This window comes from Myxocyprinus asiaticus, chromosome 45 (assembly GCF_019703515.2).
Source record: "Myxocyprinus asiaticus isolate MX2 ecotype Aquarium Trade chromosome 45, UBuf_Myxa_2, whole genome shotgun sequence".
Lineage (NCBI taxonomy): Eukaryota > Metazoa > Chordata > Actinopteri > Cypriniformes > Catostomidae > Myxocyprinus > Myxocyprinus asiaticus.
In genome coordinates this window covers 22,094,393-22,116,851 of record NC_059388.1, presented here as the reverse complement: position 1 = coordinate 22,116,851, position 22,459 = coordinate 22,094,393, and the positions used below count along the sequence as shown (strand labels likewise).

General features: G+C 37.6%; 1 protein-coding gene across 2 annotated transcripts; it reads left to right on the top strand.

Moving 5' to 3' along the window:
- The first annotated feature begins 904 nt into the window (after positions 1–904).
- On the top strand, positions 905–13,796 carry LOC127435497 (protein arginine N-methyltransferase 8-B). Of its 2 annotated transcripts, none has more exons than XM_051689050.1 (10): positions 905–1,568; positions 3,975–4,220; positions 5,287–5,442; positions 7,143–7,206; positions 8,780–8,922; positions 9,348–9,435; positions 10,843–10,958; positions 12,669–12,819; positions 13,352–13,473; positions 13,657–13,796. In XM_051689050.1, the coding sequence occupies exons 1-10, from the start codon at positions 1,500–1,502 to the stop codon at positions 13,738–13,740; spliced, it is 1,239 nt and encodes a 412-aa protein (XP_051545010.1). In that variant the 5' UTR covers positions 905–1,499; the 3' UTR covers positions 13,741–13,796. The 2 variants fall into 2 exon arrangements, with proteins under 2 accessions (XP_051545010.1, XP_051545011.1); XM_051689051.1 differs by having other exon boundaries at positions 3,884–4,220.
- Positions 13,797–22,459: the final 8,663 nt, after the last annotated feature.

The window sequence follows — 22,459 nt, the reverse complement described above, 5'->3', positions numbered from 1 at the left end:
ATGTTGTTTGTGTTCAGCAGAAGAAAGCCATACACATATTGGATAGCAAGAGGGTGAGCAAATGATGAGAATTTTTATGTTTGGTTGAACTATCCCTTTAAGTCCCGTAAATACAGTACATGTAAAGAATAAATTATTTTAAAATTCAAATAGTCATTTAAAAATAACTATTTGTTTTCCCTTTTTAGAATATTTAGTCATTTAGCAGGCACTTTTATCTAAAACAACTTAAGTGAGGAAAATAGCAAGCAATTTAACATAGAAAATCCAACAATATCTGTATCGCACAACCAAGTTCCAAGAGTAGTTGTATAGATTTTAGAGGTAACACTTTAAAATAAGGATCTATTTGTTAACATTACTTATTGCATTACGTATATGCACTAAAAATGAACAATACATTTTTACAGCATTAATTAATCATGGTTAATGCTCATTTAAAAATCTGTCATTGTTAATGCATAAACTACTGTATACAACTATGAATATTAAAAATGTATTAGGATATGATGGAAACAACTTTAACCAATATTAATAAGTGCTGAAAAATTAAGCTGTTCATTGTCAGTTCATGTTAATGTAGTTAACTGATGAAATGAATACTAGTTTATTGTAAAGTGTTACAATTTTAGAATATAAAACTGTAGAATTAATGTAAAATAAATACCATATTAGGGGCTTGTGAAAAGCTTGTTGCTAAAACAGCATTAACTTGCTTCAGGCAAATGAATTGCAAAATGAGTCTCAACCAAGTCTGAAAAGCTTAGCCTTGAAACAGTCTTGTCCTTCTGAGATCGGTGAGAAAGTGGAGGTGCAATACTTGTGGGAGGCACTAATTTAGAGCTTACTGTAGGTCTCAACGTAGGCTACTGATATCCTTCTAGTTGTGCACGCGCTGCGCTCGTGTTCCGTCAGCCACCTCTATCTCAACTCGAGGAGAAGTGCAACTTTCGGCGTGTTCCAGACGCACCTTGACTGACCAGTTGCAGGTGGACATCGTGCATGCAATTGCATGCAACGGACTGAAAAATAATAGATTATATTGTTTAACTGATTTAAGTAGGATAATAGAAGATAAGTGGGTAAATTAAAATGTGGTCTGGTCTCATCTGACGGACTCAAGGTAATGCAGCGATGAGCAGCGGCAGGTGATGGTGATGTGGATGCTGACGCGCCGTGGCTCAACTTGTCTCCAAGTAGCGTTTTTTGCACGATGGGCGACCGGACTGTTTTATCGTTCAACAGAAGTCACCTTCTGAATCGAAAGCATAAAGTTATGGGATTATTTAAAAAGTCATTTTGACAATTCCCCCAATAATTTTTATTTAGCCACTACTTGTTAATGAAATAGACCTGAGCAAATAAACAAATGGGTCTTTTTTAAAGTCCACACCGAGTATTGCGTATTGCAGTAAATCCTAAAACTTTGGTAGGAGATTGAGTGAAAACACTGAGACAGTTTTGCCTTTATCGAGTTAATCCGGATCCCGTTGGCTCGTATGGGACTGAGGCACTCATCGCGGTGCCTGCTCCTGCGGAGAAAGATGGCGGAGGCGGAGAGCTCGGAGGTAAGTCAAAGATTCCTTAAGTCATGTTTATTAAAAACAGCGCTCGTCCAGTTACATTAAATTACTCAAATATACAAATTAAAACTGGCACTGATTAAATCTAGCCGCGTAAACGTGCCATTTCCCCATGATCGCTTTTAATGAAGTACAGGTTTGGAGGTCAGAGAAATCCGTGCCCGGTGATGTGTATAGCCATGCATGCTAAATGATGGTTCGGCCTCAGCAGGGCACATCTTGTTTAAATAATAAAGATCACACCACACCGTAATGCATAGTGGCTAATATTATGATATTAAAATACGATATGTGCTGGATTTCGTGTTGCACAGGGTTATCCAGACATCCGACGCAAAATCGCGATTAGAAACATTGAATATCATTTTAACGTGTTAAATGCTGCAATATAGTTACTGTTGTAGAGCACAAAGTTAAACACCCCAGTTGCCGACATCTATTGGGTTGAGCGCCTGAGCGCTGTCCTTGGTGCTGCAGTATTTTTTGCGCCCCCCTCCCCTCAAACCCCTCCGGAACTAATTAGCATATTCACCTTTGCATACCTGATTTTAATATTGAGGTTGTGTTAATAAGTGTACAAAATAGCTTCAAATTCAGACTGACATTTACTTGGTGAAGCTGCTTATGATTATCACTATAGTAGTACTTATTGAATCCAATCAGTATTTGTGTTTGAGAGTGTACCAGTGCAGATGATGTTATTACTGTCTTAAAGAAATAGTTCACCCAAAAATGAAAATTCTCTCATCATTTACTCACCCTCATGTCATCTCAGTTGTGTATGACTTTATTTCTTCTGATGGACACAAAGATTTTTAGAAGAATATTTCAGCTCTGTAGGTCTATACAATGCAAGTAAATGGTGGCCAGAACTTTGAAGCTCCAAAAAATCACATAAAAGCAGCATAAAAGTAATCCATTACACTGATGAGCCAAAACATTATGACCAGCTGCCTAATTTGCTGTTGGTCCTCCGCATGCCACCAAAACAGTGCCGACCCGCCAAGGCATGGACTCTACAAGACCCCTGAAAGTGTCCTGTGGTATCTGGCACAAAGACACTAGCAGCAGATCCTTCAAGTCCTGTAAACTGCGAGGTGGAGCCACCATGGATCAGACTTGTTGGTCCAGCACATCCCACAGATGCTCAATCGGCTTTGAGATCTGGGGAATTTGGAGGCCATGGCAACACCTTGAACTATTTGTCATGTTCCTCAAACCATTCCCGAACAATATGTGCAGTGTGGCAAGGCACATTGTCCTGCTGAAAGAGGCTACTGCCATCAGGGAATACTATTGCCATGAATGGTTTGTTGTTTTCCCACAGTGCATCTTGGTGCCATCACTTCCCCAGATAAATGGCACACATGTGCACGGCCGCCCACATGATGTAAAAGAAAACGGGACTCATCGGACCAGGTGACCTTCTTCCATTGCTCCAAGGTCCAGTTATGACACTCGCGTGCCCATTATAGGTGCTTTTGACAGTGGACAGGGGTCATCATGGGCACTCCGACGCAGCAGGGTGCGATGCACTGTGTGTTGTGACACATTCCTCTCGTAACCATCATTAAAATTTTCTGTGACTTGTGCCACAGTAGACCTTCTGTCGGTTTGGACCAGACTGGATAGCCTTCATTGCCCTCGTACATCGATGAGCCTTGGGCGCCCAACACTGTCGCCGGTTTGTGGTTTGTCCCTCCTCGGACCACTGTCGGTAGGTACTCACCACTGCTGACCAGGAGCACCCCACAAGCCTTGCCATTTCAGAGATGTTCTGACCCAGTCGTCTGGCCATAACAATTTGGCCCTTGTCTTTACTCCTGCCCATTTCTCCTGCATTCAACATGTTGACTACGAAAACTGACCGTTTACTATCTAATCTACCCAGAGCTTGACATGTGGCCTTGTTAGATGATCAACATTATTCGCTTCACCTGTGAGTGGTCATAATGTTTTGGCTCATCAGTGTATATCTTCTGAAGCGATGCAGTCACTTTGGGTGAGAAACAGATCAATATTTCAATCATTTTTACTATATACAGTATCTCCACCTTCAGTTTAACTTTCTGAATGTGATATTTATAGTAAAAAGAGACATAAATATTGATCTGTTTCTCACCCACACCTATTATATCACTTCAGAAGATATGGATTTAACCACTAGAGTCTTATAGATTACTTTTATGCTGCCTTTATGTGATTTTTGGAGTTTCAAAGGTCTGGTCACCATTCACTTGCATTGTATGGACCTACAGGGCTGAAATATTCTTTTAAAAATCTTTGTTTGTGTTCTGCAGAAGAAAGAAAGTCATAGACATTTGGGATGGCACAAGGGTGAGTAAATTATGAGATAATGTTCATTTTTGGGTGAACTATCCCTTTTACCAGCACCACCAGCCGAAGCAACAGGAGCAACGCATTTCCAGTGTGCCCTCGTCCCAGTCTTTGCAACCATCTCCACTACCAAAGCCAGTGACCTCTGTTCACCATGTTCCACTCCCCCCACATACTCCACATGTCTCTGCACTGTCCACATGTCCCGGTCGAGGCAAGATGGCCAAGTTGCTCAACCCAGAGGAGATGACATCACGGGACTACTACTTTGACTCCTATGCCCACTTTGGAATTCATGAGGTAATCAAGGGTCCAATTTAAAACATAATTGTGCGAGTTACACCAGAGGCTGCTTCTGAATGAATGATTTAAGATTAGATGGTTTTAACATGGGAATTGTTAAAAATAGGCTAGTCTAAGATAAGTAGGTAATACAATTCTTAATCTCTCTGTCTCACCTTTAGATAATGTAAAATATTGAATCTTATCTATGTGTTGACAGCCATAAAAACACACTTCAGACTGTGTCACTGTCACCATTCCTACATCTTCTAACCTCATTGAAGAAGATGAACTGAGAATATGACACCTTTTATACTGGCACATTTTGAGCATGAGGATCAAATTGGATCTGTCCGCAGATAAAAGAACTGTTCTCGATAACATAAAAAAGAAGGACAAGAGTAAAATAGAGAGATGGAGGAAAAAAGAATGTAAAGAAGAGAGTGAATTAGAGTGAAGGGGGTAGTTGGAAAGATGTGTATCAGTTAATCCCAGCAGGCTAAATGGAGACCTGTCTCTATAAAAAGAATCCTGGAGCCATTGCGCTTTGTGTCCTATATAATGTCCTCCATAGCACAGTCCAAGGAAAAGGTCCAGATGAGAGGAAATAAGGGACGAAAGCCATAGTATCCCAAGAACTCTCAGGACGTTTCACACGCACTAATAAAACATGTAGAGCAGATTTATTTGACAGTCAAATAATGATATACAGTGGCCTAAAAACATATTTGGACACTTAAGCCACTTTTAAAACTGCATGGATGTCATTGCATCAGATAACAAAAGTCAAACCGATTGGCATCTGCAAACAAATTTTTCAAGAGCTTTTCTCACAACAAACTTCACTTTTCTGATCCAGTTTGTAGACCCATTTCTTTTAAATAAATAGCAGTTTGTTATATATAATATTTATACACACTGTATAATTTGCCTACAGCTGTTATGTAATTGTGCACATTTGAAATGGCACAATACCAGTTTACATCCCACACTATCCACACTGCAGTTAAGATCCAAACTTATTTGACTGTCAAAAATGTAGCTTCTATCTTATTAAATATTTGTGTTCTGCTCCCATTAATAGGAGATGCTAAAGGATGAGGTGAGGACACTGACCTATAGAAACTCCATGTACCACAATAAACACATCTTTAAGGATAAGATTGTTCTAGATGTGGGAAGCGGAACCGGAATCCTCTCAATGTTTGCTGCTAAGGCAGGAGCCAAGCATGTATATGGGGTGAGGACACAAATGACTTATTACAAGCATGTTTACTGCTGCATACAATAGCTTTAAATTAGATGATGACATGCAACCATAATTTCCAGAGGTCTTCTTTTTTTCCCTCCTGTGAGCTCAAATATGCACAAACAAAGTGCACATATACATATCGGAAGAGAGAGATTGCTGATAATATCAGTACAGTTATTGTTCTTCTGATCTGTAGTTAGGTAAGACTGATCCACCCACTATGGATCAAGCACTAGTGTAGCTGTATTTTCTATGTCATAAAAATCAAAAGAGGACTCTATTTCTGTTGAGAACTAATACATATAGGTAGAAAGCATTCATAGGTCCAAAAATGTTAACAAATCTGGGGGGAAAAAGTAAGAAATAACATACTTATCTTTATTGTCTAGCTTATTTTCCTTTAATGCACACTGAAGGGTCCCACTTTATATTAGATGTCTTTAACTACTATGTACTAACATTAAAATACATACAATACAATGTACTTATTGTGTAAATACATTTTGTTCTGCAAAATTCTCACAAGATTCACATTTGCTACTACTGATGTTGAGGTAAGGGTAGGTTTAGGGGTAGGGTTAGAGTTTAGATTAGGGTTAAGGTTTAGGGTACAGGTTGGAGTAGGGTTAGGTTTAAGATGAGGGGTAAGGTAATAAAGTAATGTAACACAACAATGGAAAGGAGGCGGCGAGAACCGGCTTGATAATATAAATAATAGTTTAATTATAAACTGAACCAAAAAGACAAACACACACACAGGTGTCGGACAGCTGTCTGTAACTCTCTCGCTGTCGCACTGCCATCTCCAGTCGGCCTTTATCCCTCTCGGGCTAATCAGCCTGATTAGGAGCCGGGTATGTAGAATCACGACACGGCCCTGCCCTCCGCCCTGCCACAAGTAACTACAGATATAATTAAATGCAGGTACTTTAAATGTAAGTACAATGCAACAACATGTATGTACATAATAAGTACATTGTATCAAATGCTTAGGTACACAGTAGTTAAAGACAACTAATATAAAGTGAGTCCCACTGAAGTATTACAAAACTGTTCTGGCAGGAAATAAAAATGGAAGGATTACACTGGTGGTCTGATCACATTAAACTTTGTGTTCCATTCACATCTATTTATACACATGCAAATGTGGGAGAATGGGAGCGCAAGCATACTGTATACATAATGTAGAAATTTGTCTTCCATTGCACACAAAAGTTCAAGTTTTGAGAACAGTTACCAAAGAATTCATATAGCGAAAAGATATTTGACCACTAGTCACGTTGGCTGAAAATCAAACTTCAAGTCACATTTCACATCAATTCAAGTTTAAAAGAATATAAACTCAAAGTAGGAAGATAAACTGCATGGTTTGCTGGAAACTGGAATAGATGGTATGTTTAACATGTATAATGCATTATCAAGTATTAATTATTCAAAACAAAAGCCCTGGAGTGTGACATCATATCCTGTTGCCTACATTCGTTGCAGTGTCCGAAGTAATTTTGCATAGTTTAAATCTACTATTACCATACAGCCTTTAAGTGTGAGTGTTAAAAGTTGGATATCTATTGTATAGGTTAATGGAGGTGGCATTTGCATGGGTTATGCCTTTATCAAGTGGTTTGTATAGAGCAATAGTTACTAGTGTATTATCATGGTAATAAGCTAATTATCTTTTTATTCTGCAGATCGAATGCTCTAGTATATCAGAGTATTCAGAGAAAATCATCAAATCAAATCACCTGGACAATGGTAAGATATGCAATCTACTTTTGAGTCATCTATTAACAAGAGAGACATCACAGAACACCATCTATTTTAGAGCTTAGGAACGTTATTTTAAAGCGTGATGGCAAGTAGAATTCCATGTCACAGGAAGCAGCATACTCACTTCCTGTAGTGTGATGGCAGAAGTTGTTTAGTTGCCCAATGCCCATAGCAGCTCTCATTAACACTGGAAAGCAGTAGGCGAGTGAGAAGCCTAAGTCAGCGTGAGAGAGGAGTCAGTGCTGTATACACACACACAGGCACAGTATTTGTACAGATACACAAACATACAGGCACAGTAACTGGCAACCTGCCTTTAGCAAAAACGAGAAGAGATGGTGAGGATGGAGAATGACAGAGTGCACAAAAGAGAAAAATAGAGACAGAGGGAAAATAATGCCATAAAGAATGCCATAAATAAAATGTGGCTTCATATTATCATTCTAAGCTGAAAAAAATGTCTGGGTCAAGAAAATGAAGCCTTTTTTAGGACCATTAAGATTTTTCGAGACTATGAAATTCTAATTCTCATTACCGTTATGTATCCGGATGTTTTAATTTTGAGGTTGTTTTTGTAATTCTTATTATTCTTATTCTTATTAGATTCTCATTACTGTAATATATAATTTTTTACTGTAACATATTACAGTGACGTTTGACCCAGAAATGTTTTTGACAGGTTTTGTGAGACTCACCCTCAAGCTGATCAAGTTTCAGCAATAGGCTTAAATGGATAGTTCACTCAAAAATCAAAATTATCATATAATTTATTAACCATAATGCCATCCCAGATGGGTATGACTTTCTTTCTTCTGCTGAACACAAATGAAGATTTTGAGAAGAACATCACAGCTCCATAGGTCCATTCAATGCAAGTGAATGGAGGCCAGAACTTTGAAGTGTCAAAAAGCACATAAAGGTAGCATAAAAGTAATCCACACGACTCCAGAGGTTAAATCTATATCTTCAGAAGTGATATAAGTGTGGGTGAGAAACAGATCTATATTTAAGTCCTTTTTTACTATAAATTATCCTCTACCCAGTAGGTGGCGATATGCATGAAGAGTGTGAATTGCCAAAAACAAAAGAAACATGTTTAAGTAAAAGTGAAAGTGGAGATTTATAGTAAAAATGTAATTTATTGATTTAAATATTGATCTGTTTATCACCCACACATATTATATAACTTCTGAAGATATAGATTTAAGCACTGGATTCATAAGGATTACTTTTATTCTGCTTTTATCTGATTTTTGGAGCTTCAAAGTTCTGGTCACCATTCACTTGCAGTGTATGGACCTACAGAGCTGAGATATTCTTCTCAAAGTAGAAATATCATATGTAGATGTATATGAAAGAAAATCATACACATCTGGGATGACATGAGTATGAGTAAATGATAAAAAAATGTTCATTTTTGGGTGAACTATCACTTTAAGTAACCACAGTACAATAAAGTAAAGATAGTTCAGTCAAACTTCAGGATAAGCTAAAATTTTACAATAAAAGTCTCATATTCCTTACAGTCAGCTGTGTTAGTGTTTTTTGTGTCTTTCAGTTATTACCATCATTAAAGGTAAGGTGGAGGAGACAGAATTACCAGTGGATCAGGTGGACATCATCATTTCAGAGTGGATGGGCTACTGTCTTTTCTACGAGTCTATGCTCAATACAGTCATCTATGCCAGGGACAAATGGCTGGTCAGTTTGTGTGTGTGTGTGTGTGTGTGTGTGTGTGTGTCTCCAGGCCAAGGTTGTTTGACTAATTAGAATGTGAAGCATGTGTCCATGCTGAAAACTATCATTTATAATGATAATGAGTGGCTAGTCATTCCCATTAGCAGGACTGCTGATAAATGTCTGCCACTGAATGACAAGGACAAGTGGCCTGTTAGAGATTTTTATAGAACAAATCGTGTTGATGCCAGCCCATTGTTTCGTCCTAGGGTTGTTGTTGTGCTGCACTGAACAGGAAGGAAAAGAGAATGATTTGCAGCCACTGAAATAATATGCGGAATATGATATTCATGTGCCAGAAACGTGGATTGTGTTTTTGTTTTGAACATGTTCTGAATAAGTTCTGCAGAGGTTATATCTCTCTGGTTCTCTTTCCTGTGCTATTTCAGAAGCCTGGGGGCTTTATGTTTCCAGACAGAGCAACATTGTATGTAGTTGCCATTGAGGATCGGCAATACAAAGACTTCAAAATTCACTGTGAGTACGCAAGTGCGCGCACACTATTTTAGAAAACAACATTAAAGGAATGTTCTGGGTTCAATACAAGTTAAGCTAAATCAACAGCATTTGTGGCATAATGTTGATTACCACAACAATTAATTTCGACTTGTTCCTCCTTTTCTTTAAAAAAAGCAAAAATCTGGGTGTCAGTGAAGCGCTTACAATGGAAGTGAATGGGGACAATGAAAGTGAATGTGGCCAATTTTTGGAGGGTTTAAACAGAAATGTGAAGCTCATAATTTTATAAAAGCACTTGCATTAATTCTGTTAAAACTTCTGTATTATTTGAGCTGTAAAGCTGTTTAAACTGTCATTTTTACAGTCATTTTAGGGTTTGTTCACATTCCATCTTCATGGTACTGATAATTGGCAATAACTTTACACAGAAGAGGTTTGTAAGTGATTTTATCACACTACAATCATGTTTACACACATATCCTTATTGTCTTGTGGTTATACTTTTGAAAAAGTGAGTATTTTAAAGTAAAAAAAAATTGGCCCCATTCACTTCCATTGTAAGTGGCTCACTGTAACTTCTTTTTGCTTGTTTTTTTGTTTGTTTGTTTGTTTGTTTGTTTGTTTAAAGAAAAGGAGGAACGAGTCTAAATTAAATTTTGTGGTAATCAATATTATGCCACAAATTCTGTTGATAGAGCTTAACTTGTACTGAACCTGGAACATTCCTTTAAGATGTAAAATGAAGAAATATTTAAGATTCTGATCTATTTCTGGTTGACTAATCAAATTAACAAATTTGTCACATGTGAACTCCTTTTGAATGAAAAGTCAGATTTCCTTGCTTCCATTGAGGCACACAAGATGCTCTTTGGAACATTCTCAAATAATGCTGTGATAACATGATTATCAGGTTTTGCACAAACTTGTGAGGTCCTTGCCAAAATGCATGCAAAAGGGGCCATATCAAATACAAGAAATTCTGAAACTCGTGTTAATTTTTCAGTTAAACTCAAATGCACAAAGGAAGCATTTTCACAAGTAGAGTTCTGCATTGTGGCCTTGCCAGTGTCTCCCTTTGAATCCTTCACTTTAATTTGGCTTACAAAAGAAAATAAAAAAACATTCCTGTTGGGTTTTATTACTCCCCCGCAGCAAGAGCGCTCTCTTTCTCTCCTGTTTTATTTTGGATGGAAGTGTAAGATTCGCCTTAGCCTAACACTCATGTGAAGGGGGATGTAATAAGTTGCTGCCAGACACAGAAGGCAAGAGTCTATTTTAGGTCCAAATGAAGAGGACCAGGCACACACACAAACTCAGACAAACAAACATAAAGAATGTATAACAAATGTGTTTTTAAACACATTTAAGAGTTTTATAATGTCTAAATATGAAAGTTGCCTTTTCTTTTTGTTTATGTGCTTGCAGGGTGGGAGAACGTCTACGGTTTTGATATGACATGCATTCGGAACGTCGCTATGATGGAGCCCCTGGTGGATATAGTAGATCCGAAACAACTCGTGACCAACTCTTGCCTCATAAAGGTATGAGTACACATTCTGTAAACTCGCATGTTTGTGTGTGTTTGTGTGGACAAGACCTGATCTGAATCATAGTACTGACTGACTATGCACTACTTTTGAACACATGTAGTGTGGGAGTTAAATAACAGAATAATTCTCAGTAAAGAGCCGCTTGATGACAGCGTGGTAATGTGTGTTCATCTTAACACCTGCAGAACACTAATCATTCTATTAAATTAGACAACTATTTCATTGTTCCTTAATGTATAAAAGCCAGTGTAAATGTCCCATACAGTAGGACAGGGGGAAAAAAATCACAAATTAGATCTCTTTAACATCTCAATTTTTTCTATTAAAGGGTTAATTCACCCAAAAATCTAAATCCTCTCATTATTTACTTACCTTTAAGCCATCCAAGATTCTTTCTTTCTTCAGCAGAACCGAAGTGAAGATTTTTATAAGCATATTTCAGCTCTTTTTGTCCATACAATGCAAGTAAACAGGTACCATTAGACTGCTGGCTATGTGATGGTCCAAAAGGCATATTTAGGCAGCATAAAAGTAATCCACACGACTCCAGTCGATCAACTAATGTCTTCTGAAGCAAATCGTTAGGTTTGTGTAAAAAATAAACTGATAATTAAAACTTTATTAACTTTTAAAAAATCGCTTCCTGACAGATGCATCAGTGATGTAAGTGCAATGGCACATTCACACGAGAAGTCGGAAGCGTGCACTTTGTATACAACAGAGGAACGAAAGTTACATGAGAGTTAGGTCAGTTCAAACAGCAATACAGCGCTTGCAGGAAGCAACAATTTTTAAGTCCTTTTTCACTATAAATCTCCACTTTCACTTTCACATTCTTTTGTTTTTGGCAACTCGCATTATTTTAAACATATCGCCACCTACTGGGCAGGGAGGAGAATTTATGGTAAAAAAGGACTTAAATATGAATCTGTTTCTCACCCACAGTTATATTGCTTCTGAAGATCTAGATTTAACCACTGGAGTCATATGGATTACTTTTATGCTGCCTTTATGTGATCTTCAAAGGTCTGGTTACCATTCACTTGCATTGTATGGACCTACAGAGCTGAGATATTCTTCTAAATATCTTTGTGTTCAGCAGATAAAAGGAGAATGAAAAAAGGACAGAAACAGAGAGCTATGCTTTCAATGTGCCTCTAAATCACCTGAGGGATGAAACTCTTTGAAGAGGAGAATGATTTTCAGTCTCTTTGTTAGGTTTACTAAATGAAAATTTGAACTGAACAAATGAAGGGGTCAAAGCTGGCACTGATCTGTTGTTTGCACAAAGAATAAGAGAATCTTTGTTCACCAAGTCTAATACTTGTACCAACACCAACAATACAACTCCTGTATCCATATCACCATACTTCAATGCGGAATTCACATACAGGCATCAATAAAGTCTTTTAAACTGGATACATTGTAATTTCTGGGTTAAGGCTATTTGACCTAAACCACATTACTATGGGGTTGGCCAAATGCCATTTCAGCATTTCAAAATGAATCTATAGATCTATGCTAAAGAATCTCATGGGCATTTATCAAAGGACTGTGGTCGTATAAGTACTGTATATGGAGTATTGTGGGCCATTCACAGAGGAATAGAACAAAAATATACAACATTATCTCTATGGCAAAAAGTTAAATGTGTGAGTTTCTGTGTACCTAAGTGCTCTGGATGTGACGTATCCCTTTAAGGAGGTGGACATCTACACGGTAAAGACTGAAGACCTGACGTTCACCTCGGCCTTCTGCCTGCAGATTCAGAGGAATGACTACGTTCACGCCCTTGTCACGTACTTCAACATTGAGTTCACCAAGTGTCACAAGAAGACTGGATTTTCAACAGGTTCAACCTCACTTACATCAACACACTGATTTTCATTAATTCAGTCTTCTAGCTTCTCCCTTACATATATTCTACCAGTGGGACTGGACAAACCATTCTTTATTATTGCTATTACATTTTAGAATAGTGGTAAAGTTATCAAAACGTTACTACTGAAAATATGAATTAGCACAAATAGTAACTATGAGAATTATGTAGTGACAAAATGCTAAACATATCAAAACTATCTTATATTGTAGCTTCTTCAGAGTTGCCTGGATTACAGATCTGAAAACTAAAGGCATTATTTCAACCAACCACTGGGCACTTTGTGGCTGTTTTTGTCTCCAATACCTGGTTCAACTCATCCATTTAAAAAAATACAAGTTTTTGTTTAAAATAAAGTTTGAAAAATGGTTTGAAAAGAAATAAAGAAATTTGACTGAATTTATATTTCTCATTATCTTAAAAAAACAGTGTGTGTTTAAACTTTAGACTGGTTGTGTAAATTATAATCAAGCATTTGTTATTACCTGATAATATTCCCTTCAAGCCCCTGATGCTCCAAGTACTCACTGGAAGCAGACAGTGTTTTATCTGGAGGATTACCTAACTGTGCGGAGAGGAGAGGAAATCCTGGGTAGCATCACTGTGAAGCCCAACGAAAATAATGAGGTGAGGCTGTATGTGAGGGAGTTAGAAAGAGAAACAGAGACGGTGAGCATATCTAACAGAAAATAGACTGAAAATGATAGGTACACACAGAAACAGGAGGCAGAGTGTGAAAAGAAAGTATGACCTGAAAAAGTAAGAAAAAACCACTGAAGTAATCACTGAAACCAACTTCTTTTCTTTCAGCGTGACTTGGATTTCACCTTCGAGCTTGATTTCAAAGGACAGCTTTGTGATGCAGCCATCTCCCACGACTACAAGATGCGGTAAAGCTCATCCCGGGTTGGAGTGTGACTTCCCACAGAGATTCAGCAGAGAGACAGATGGTGCTAACTTCTCTGCATCTGTCTGGATAAAAGAGACTGCTGAACTACAGCACTCTTCTGTGATGTCATTCATAGTGCAAGTCCTGCACTACAGCAATAGGGTGATCACATTCTTAAATGCACATACATAATAGACTGTGAAAACATCACTCTGAATGTATCTGTTCATGAGTCTGAGAGTCTGAGTTTGTGTTTATTTTAGTCTTACAAGATAGCAAAGCATTACTGTTGAACAGTATATGCCAACATAAAACAAACCAAGATATAGTACAATAGTGCCTCTTACAAAAAAAGGCTTCAGTTTGATGTATACAGGACGACTTTTGTTATAAGAGCATGAATAACATTTAAGAGCTAGATGCTTTCCATTTCATATTTGATGTTTATATTTAAATGCATTAAATTGTGTTATATTTATTGAGTTAGTGTTGCATTGTTAACGTAATATAGTGACCACTGGCATGTTTTCTGGCTTTCTTTGCTCTTGTTCAAATTTATTCCGTTTTCACTATGATTTTTTAAAGGATCACTGAGAGCGGCTAAACTATTTTAAACCATTCTTATCAAAAGCAAGATGTACAAGATTTATTGTTATTAGAGTATAATCGTGTGACAATTTTAACTTTTGTTTTCTTGTTACAGTAGAAGGTCAGGTCAGTGTTGCATACAACCACAAACATTTCCTCTTCTGTGTCAAACAAGTACAGTCTGTCACAGAGCAGTTCAACCTAAGACAATGAAGAAGGGATGACATGTTTAACATCAACTCCAGCCATTGTTATTCCCTAAATAACGTTTTCAAAGATTTTTGGTGCTTTTCATTGTTTTTTATTAGTAACTGTACTGTTTCTACAAATGCATACTGGTTCAAACATTTCTTGTTCAAGTGAAATAAAGAGGATGCTGGCAAGATTTCTGGTGGGTGTGATTGAGGCTATTGGAATGTTCAATAAATGGGATGTAATAACCAATAATGTTCACACCTAACTGACTTTGTTATCACTCACTTGGTTAATAGCCTTGTCCTATTTTACAGTGTCATTCAAATAAGCATCTTCATTCAACACGTTTTCCTTTAAACATACAATGCATAGTACAATCTACTTAATCTGCATTTGGGCACTGACTTTTCATGGGGATTCCGGATATTTGATGCTTTTTGCTAAATGGACATGAAATGTCTCTTTACCCTGTATTAATTTTTAATTCAGATATGAGTGAATATGGCCTCTCTCAGCCTCTTAAGTTGACAATGAGTAAATTATTTACATTGAGTATGAGACGATGATACTTAAAGCACAGAGGGAGTACAACAGTACGTGCTGCAGAGATTCAGAGTGTGTGTGCATGTGTGTGGTCACTTGCAGCAGGTTTTCTTCTTTAATGGCGGATCCACCAGTCTTACAGTGTTGATCCAAACTCTGTCTTCCTGCTCCCTCAAAACCCTGCAATCAGTATTCATTAAAATTATTTTAATATATTTATCTACTCTATTAACCTTTAAACTCTGGTGCATTTTTGGGCTGCTGCCTACAATTTTTCACACTCAAATTTAAAAGCTTACCATTTACACATACTTTGGACTAATTTCCAAAAATGAGTCAAATTTTTCAGAAAACCACAAAAAAAAAAAACAAAAAAAAAAACTAAAATTATTCATTAATAATATTGTATGTGTTTTTATTTATTTATTTTGTCCTAACTTTGTAAACATGTAACTGGTTCTGTTCACTCTACCTCACTTTGAAAAGTCTAATTTTATTCCACTAGGTGGCAGAAAGCACTAGAAAAAAAATGTCTCGATCACATTCCATCACAATATACAGATCTGAAATGTATGTGGCGCTTTAATGCATTTTAGCCCTCACAGATGTGCTCGTCCATAGACACTCAATCTAATTTTCAGTTCAAGCACCACCCTTGTTGTTTCATTAAATATCTTAGCCTCTGAGAGGAGCAGAAGCTCAATCTAGGTGTCATTAGAAAGCTGAGAACCTCCCCTTTGCGATGATATAAAATACATTTTATAATCAATAGGCAAAAACATATCTTCTGATAATTTGTTTTGCATGCTTTTCCTTCTGGATGGCATATTTTATTCTGGACATCTAAGATTTAACATTGGATTATTCAGCCAAGCAAGTTTACAGACAAGTAAAAATGGCTAATTTTAGAGAACTTCCTAAGGTAATACTAGATATAAAGTTTAGCTATTTGGGGCTTACAGCTGCAGTTATCGGAGCATAAATTTTTCACATTTCACTTTATGATTCTTTTGAAAATCTTTCAAACTGTGGTATTAGGGCAACAAAATAAACTTTTACATTCCTGAGCATGAGAGCTTTCATTTGATATATGACTTGTCCATTTAAGTGCTATGTGAAGGACTTTTAGTTTGATTTAAATATTTCTACCCCATTTTCAAGATGAATGTTTTGAGGCCTTAATTTGCTATTTTAAGTAACATAAATGCAGAAGTGATGGTTCTCTTTGAAAAGTTTCAAATGATATGCCTCATATGCCTTACGTATACATACAGTAGGCTTTAACATTTTATGCGCAAACTTTTTTTGCAATATAGCACCCGCTCAATAGAGTTTAAGGGGCTAAAATAAGATTCACAAAATAAGCAAATAATATAAAACAGATTAAGATCACTCCCTGAACAAATAACGGAAACCACACACTTTGCTGTCAACATCTGATAATGTTAACTGTTGGGTCGCTGTCTCACATTTTTGTCTCACTGTCTCCTTTTATGTGATTTGCAGCTATGAGTGAAGAGATTGCAGCTAAACAAAATGTGACAACATTCTGTAACATGTTGTTTATTTTCTTACTGAGCCAGGTGTATCATGGCCTCCAGAACATTAGCTCCAGTATAAGCACTGCACTCATAGAACAGCAGATGTGTTTCCTGCTGAATAAAACACAATACACATTACAAAGCAAACTGAGTTAGAAAGAGAGAGAGCAACATGTGCAATGATGCTTTCTTATTGGAAATTGAAAAAAATCACTAATTATTTTCTCCTAGACAGCAATGAGATTGAATGGAGAGCAAATTGTGACCTAAGTTCTCTTATTTTTCTCTTAAGAAGAAGATCCTAGTAATCTCACATGTCACCTCTAGAGTTTCAGAGGAGAACTCAACAATGTCTCATAATGTCAGAAATGTCAATATTAACTCAAATATTTCTCTTCATAATCTCTTCAAATAACAACCTATATGAGTTGTTGTGTGATCCTAATATGTACTGAAATATATTGTTGTTTGTGTATGAGCACAAGAGATGTCCACACCTCAGCTAGCATCCGAGCCTCTTTTGTCTGCACCTCTCTCTCATTTTCCTTGTCCGATTTGTTGCCAAGGAGCATGACAGGGATAGGGTCTCCAACAGCTTCCTGTATGCTGGCCAGCCAGGGGCAGACGGAACTGAAACTATCCTCCATTGTGATGTCATAGATGACCACCACGCCATCTGCCTTGCGGAAAAACTGCTTGGTAATGCTGCGATACCTAAAGGACGCAGTGGCATTGCATTGTTATTAAAGCTGGATGTTATCAACAGTGACAGATGAGATTTTGTTTTGGTTGTGCTATTATTCCAGATGAAAAGCTTTTTAGAGGTGACTAGAAGGACAGCAGTCAAGATTGTGGAATAGAAAGAAAGTTCACGAAATGCTTAAACAGGCTTGAAGTAGCAGACCTGTTTATAAGCTGAATGAAAATACCTAAATAGTGGCATTCTGTGACACTGTAAGTGATGCCAATGGTAAAAAGTCTACTGGATAATGTTCGAAACATTATCAAGGCTACTGGATAATGATTGAAATTGTTGTTATTCTCTATCCTGTATTGGCCTGCAGTGTCCCATAACTGGAGAGCCACATGACTGTCACCCAAATTCAGAGTCCGAACACTATAGTCAATGCCTGCAAACATAACACATTATTTATAATTTCTTGATTTATTCTGTCAGACAGAAATATGTGGTCTACACCCGTTCAGCTGAATCTGAATACACAAACACACACACACAAACAGAAAAAAGCAAAAAGTGGAAGTAATAAGTACACTGCAAAGAACATGTTTCTTTGCAGCATCACAACTAAACCATAACTGTAGTAAGGCCTGATGACCACAACTGTGGTACTGTTGAGTAATATTTCTCTAGTTCAATGTGTGTGTGTGTGTGTGTGCGTGCATGCGTGCGTGCATTTGACATAATCTGCTGTGCAATGTGTACCAGGATTCAAACGCAGAGTGTGAGACTTCCCAAGCTCTTTCATGCGATGCTTTAGTTTCACATTATCTGGCTGCTCTAAGATATCCTATAGCATTCTAGAATTTAGTTAACACACATATATTCCAACACAATGCAATGAAAAGCCACAATGCAATGAAAAGCCTGAAAAGGAGAAATAATATAATTGAAAATGATGCATAGCTTGTAGGTTGTGAACTTTGGTTTTGGGAAACCCAAAATAACCCAAAAGAGAACAAAAGAGAGTCTTTGCATCCTTTTGATCACATTAAAAGGGCAACAGAGATTAAATTTAAACTTTTGCTACATTGTCCACAAGGTTACATTTTGAGTCATCTTCTAAGTTTGCAATCATTTCATACTACTCTGCAGGTTTGTATTTCCAGATAACTTGCACATGGAGTGGGAGTGAAACTCACCCACAGTGGAAGATTTTGCAGAATGGAACTGTCCGTCACAGAAGCGTCGCAGAAGTGCTGTTTTGCCAACACTGGAATTTCCAACCAGAATGACCTTAAATAGACATTGACAGTGACCAAATTAAATGGTCACAAAAATATCCAGTGACCATTTAATTTGAAGCACTGAAGTCACATATACAGGTGCATCTCAATAAATTAGAATGTCGTGGAAAAGTTCATTTATTTCAGTAATTCAACTCAAATTGTGAAACTTGTGTATTAAATAAATTCAATGCACACAGACTGAAGTAGTTTAAGTCTTTGGTTCTTTTAATTGTGATGATTTTGGCTCACATTTAACAAAAACCCACCAATTCACTATCTCAAAAAATTAGAATACATCATAAGACCAATAAAAAAAAACATTTTTAGTGAATTGTTGGCCTTCTGGAAAGTATGTTCATTTACTGTATATGTACTCAATACTTGGTAGGGGCTCCTTTTTGCTTTAATTACTGCCTCAATTCGGCGTGGCATGGAGGTGATCAGTTTGTGGCACTGCTGAGGTGGTATGGAAGCCCAGGTTACTTTGACAGTGGCCTTCAGCTCATCTGCATTTTTTGGTCTCTTGTTTCTCATTTTCCTCTTGACAATACCCCATAGATTCTCTATGGGGTTCAGGTCTGGTGAGTTTGCTGGCCAGTCAAGCACACCAACACCATGGTCATTTGACCAACTTTTGGTGCTTTTGGCAGTGTGGGCAGGTGCCAAATCCTGCTGGAAAATGAAATCAGCATCTTTAAAAATCTGGTCAGCAGAAGGAAGCATGAAGTGCTCCAAAATTTCTTGGTAAACGGGTGCAGTGACTTTGGTTTTCAAAAAACACAATGGACCAACACCAGCAGATGACATTGCACCCCAAATCATCATAGACTGTGGAAACTTAACACTGGACTTCAAGCAACTTGGGCTATGAGCTTCTCCACCCTTCCTCCAGACTCTAGGACCTTGGTTTCCAAATGAAATACAAAACTTGCTCTCATCTGAAAAGAGGACTTTGGACCACTGGGCAACAGTCCAGTTCTTCTTCTCCTTAGCCCAGGTAAGACACCTCTGACGTTGTCTCTGGTTCAGGAGTGGCTTAACAAGAGGAATACGACAACTGTAGCCAAATTCCTTGACACGTCTGTGTGTGGTGGCTCTTGATGCCTTGACCCCAGCCTCAGTCCATTCCTTGTGAAGTTCACCCAAATTCTTGAATCGATTTTGCTTGACAATCATAAGGCTGCGGTTCTCTCGGTTGGTTGTGCATCTTTTTCTTCCACACTTTTTCCTTCCACTCAACTTTCTGTTAACATGCTTGGATACAGCACTCTGTGAACAGCCAGCTTCTTTGGCAATGAATGTTTGTGACTTACCCTACTTGTAAAGGGTGTCAATGATTGTCTTCTGGACAACTGTCAGATCAGCAGTGTTCCCCATGATTGTGTAGCCTAGTGAACCAAACTGAGAGACCATTTTGAAGGCTCAGGAAACCTTTGCAGGTGTTTTGAGCTGGTTAGCTGATTGGCATGTCACCATATTCTAATTTTTTGAGATAGTGAATTGGTGGGTTTTTGTTAAATGTGAGCCAAAATCATCACAATTAAAAGAACCAAAGACTTAAACTACTTCAGTCTGTGTGCATTGAATTTATTTAATACACGAGTTTCACAATTTGAGTTGAATTACTGAAATAAATGAACTTTTCCACGACATTCTAGTTTATTGAGATGCACCTGTACATTTGTATGATTTTCATGTTCCATGAAGTCCACTTATAATGTAAGTAAAAGTTTTATGCACTAATTATTTTATTTTTTTTACCATTATGACCATTTCCCTCTAATTAAACAAATTAAATAAATGTTTTTTTGCTACTGTACCTTAAAGATGTCATCTAAATGGTTTTATGATTGAGTTGCTAAGTACTGAATAGACACAAATATACTCATGGGTGTGATTTAACAACCATGACGATTTCTGAAATAACAGACAATTTATGCAGTTTAGTTTCAATTAATAATATGGGTGGACTGAGGAGGCAGCTTTAAATTGTGAACATTAGCATTCATATACTGTATATACTGCTACATCAAAGTTTTTTATTTCAAAACAGCAAGGACAATCCTATATTATATAGTATGCCCGCTTTACACAGTCATTTACCTGCTGAAGGGTCTCTTTGCCGACTGGCTGACCCCGTGCAGAAGAGGCCATATTCCCTCTAATACATTTCTTCTTAGAGGGCTTCTTCACCCTAACTGGTGGTGGAGAGTCAGCAGAAGCCAGGGACGCACTGGAGGGGTAGAGAGAGCTCATTTCCAGATCAGCCTGACCTTCCTCTTCTCCACCCTGCTCCTGCTCTTCTTCTTCATTAAGCTGATGGAGAAGAGGGTGGGGATCTCCTTGCAACAGGTGAGGGAGGTGATCCTCCTCGATGGATATGACCCTGCGTAGAGGCCATCCATCTGGGGGAGCATCCTCCACATCCACCCCGGCACTGACACCTTCTGGGTCACCAGCTAACTTCTCAGATCTCCCATCCACTTCCACCTTCCCCTCATTTCCTGTGGTGAAGGGAAGGCAGTGACTGTTCGCTAAAGAGGAGGGCTTCTTGTGAGAGCGCTGAGTTGATTCATCTTTGTCAACTTCTCTGTGACAGAGAGAGCAAATGTATGTTTCCATCTTATTACATCACTTCTGATATTTAAAGAGGACATGTAAACATCTCTCAATTTTTGACAGATGGTTTGCTCTCAGTGTATTTTATTGAAGCTGGGCTGAGTCTTTGCTTCTGGGAGGATTTCTTCATTGAATTACTCTATATAATAATACTGTATATTTTTGCAAATGTTCTTGAAAGATTTACAGAGATACACCATCAGACAAAAGTTTGGACACATGCTCATTCTTTATTAAGAATAAGCATAACAGAGTCATCTTTTCATTTAAGAGTCATTTAAGAATAATAGTAAAGTCATCAAAGTTATAAAATAGCACAGATGGAACACAAATGGAAGTATGTGAATTATGGACTGACAAAGAAATATATTAAACTAATCCAAACTATCTTATATTTTCTTCAAAATAACCATCATTTTGCATAGATTACAGTTCTGCAAAGTCTGGGATTTCTTTAAATTAACTTCATGAGGTATTAAATAATATTGTTTTCCATACAAGTTATACTGTATATGCACTTGTTGGATACTTTTCCTTCACTATACATTTCAACTCATCGTAAAAAAAAAAAAAAAAAAGGCAAATATAATACAATTTTACTTTATTAAAGAAATTCGCACATAGGTACAATTTATCTACAAAACTAATTTCCAGCATTTAAGCATAATCCTTGAGGTCCTTAAAGTTTTCATAATCATTAAAGTTTTAAGATGAGAAACATAAATTAAGTCCAGAGTGTCCAAACTTATGATTCAAAGTGTATATAAAATCCACGCTAGGGTTGCACAATTAATAATAATAATAATAATAATAATAATAATAATTCTTTACATTTATATAGCACTTTTCTAGGCACTCAAAGTGCTTTATATAGTATAGGGGGAATCTCCTCAACCACCACCAGTGTGCAGCATCCACCTGGGTGATGCGACGGCAGCCATAGTGTGCCAGTACGCCCACCACACACCAGCTAATGGTGGAGAGGAGAGAATAGAGTTATAGAGCCAGTTCATGGGTGGGGATTATTAGGAGGCCATGATTGGGAAGGGCCAATGAGGGGAATTTGGCCAGGACACCAGGGTTACACCCCTACTCTTTACGAGAAGTGCCCTGGGATTTTTAATGACCACAGAGAGTCAGGACCTCGGTTTAACGTCTCAGCCGAAAGACAGTTAATCAAACAATAACAATTACAGCTGTCGCAATTAACTAATCATGAAAAGTGTCAATTACAGAATCCCATTTAGGTCTCCATTTTTTTGTCCATTAT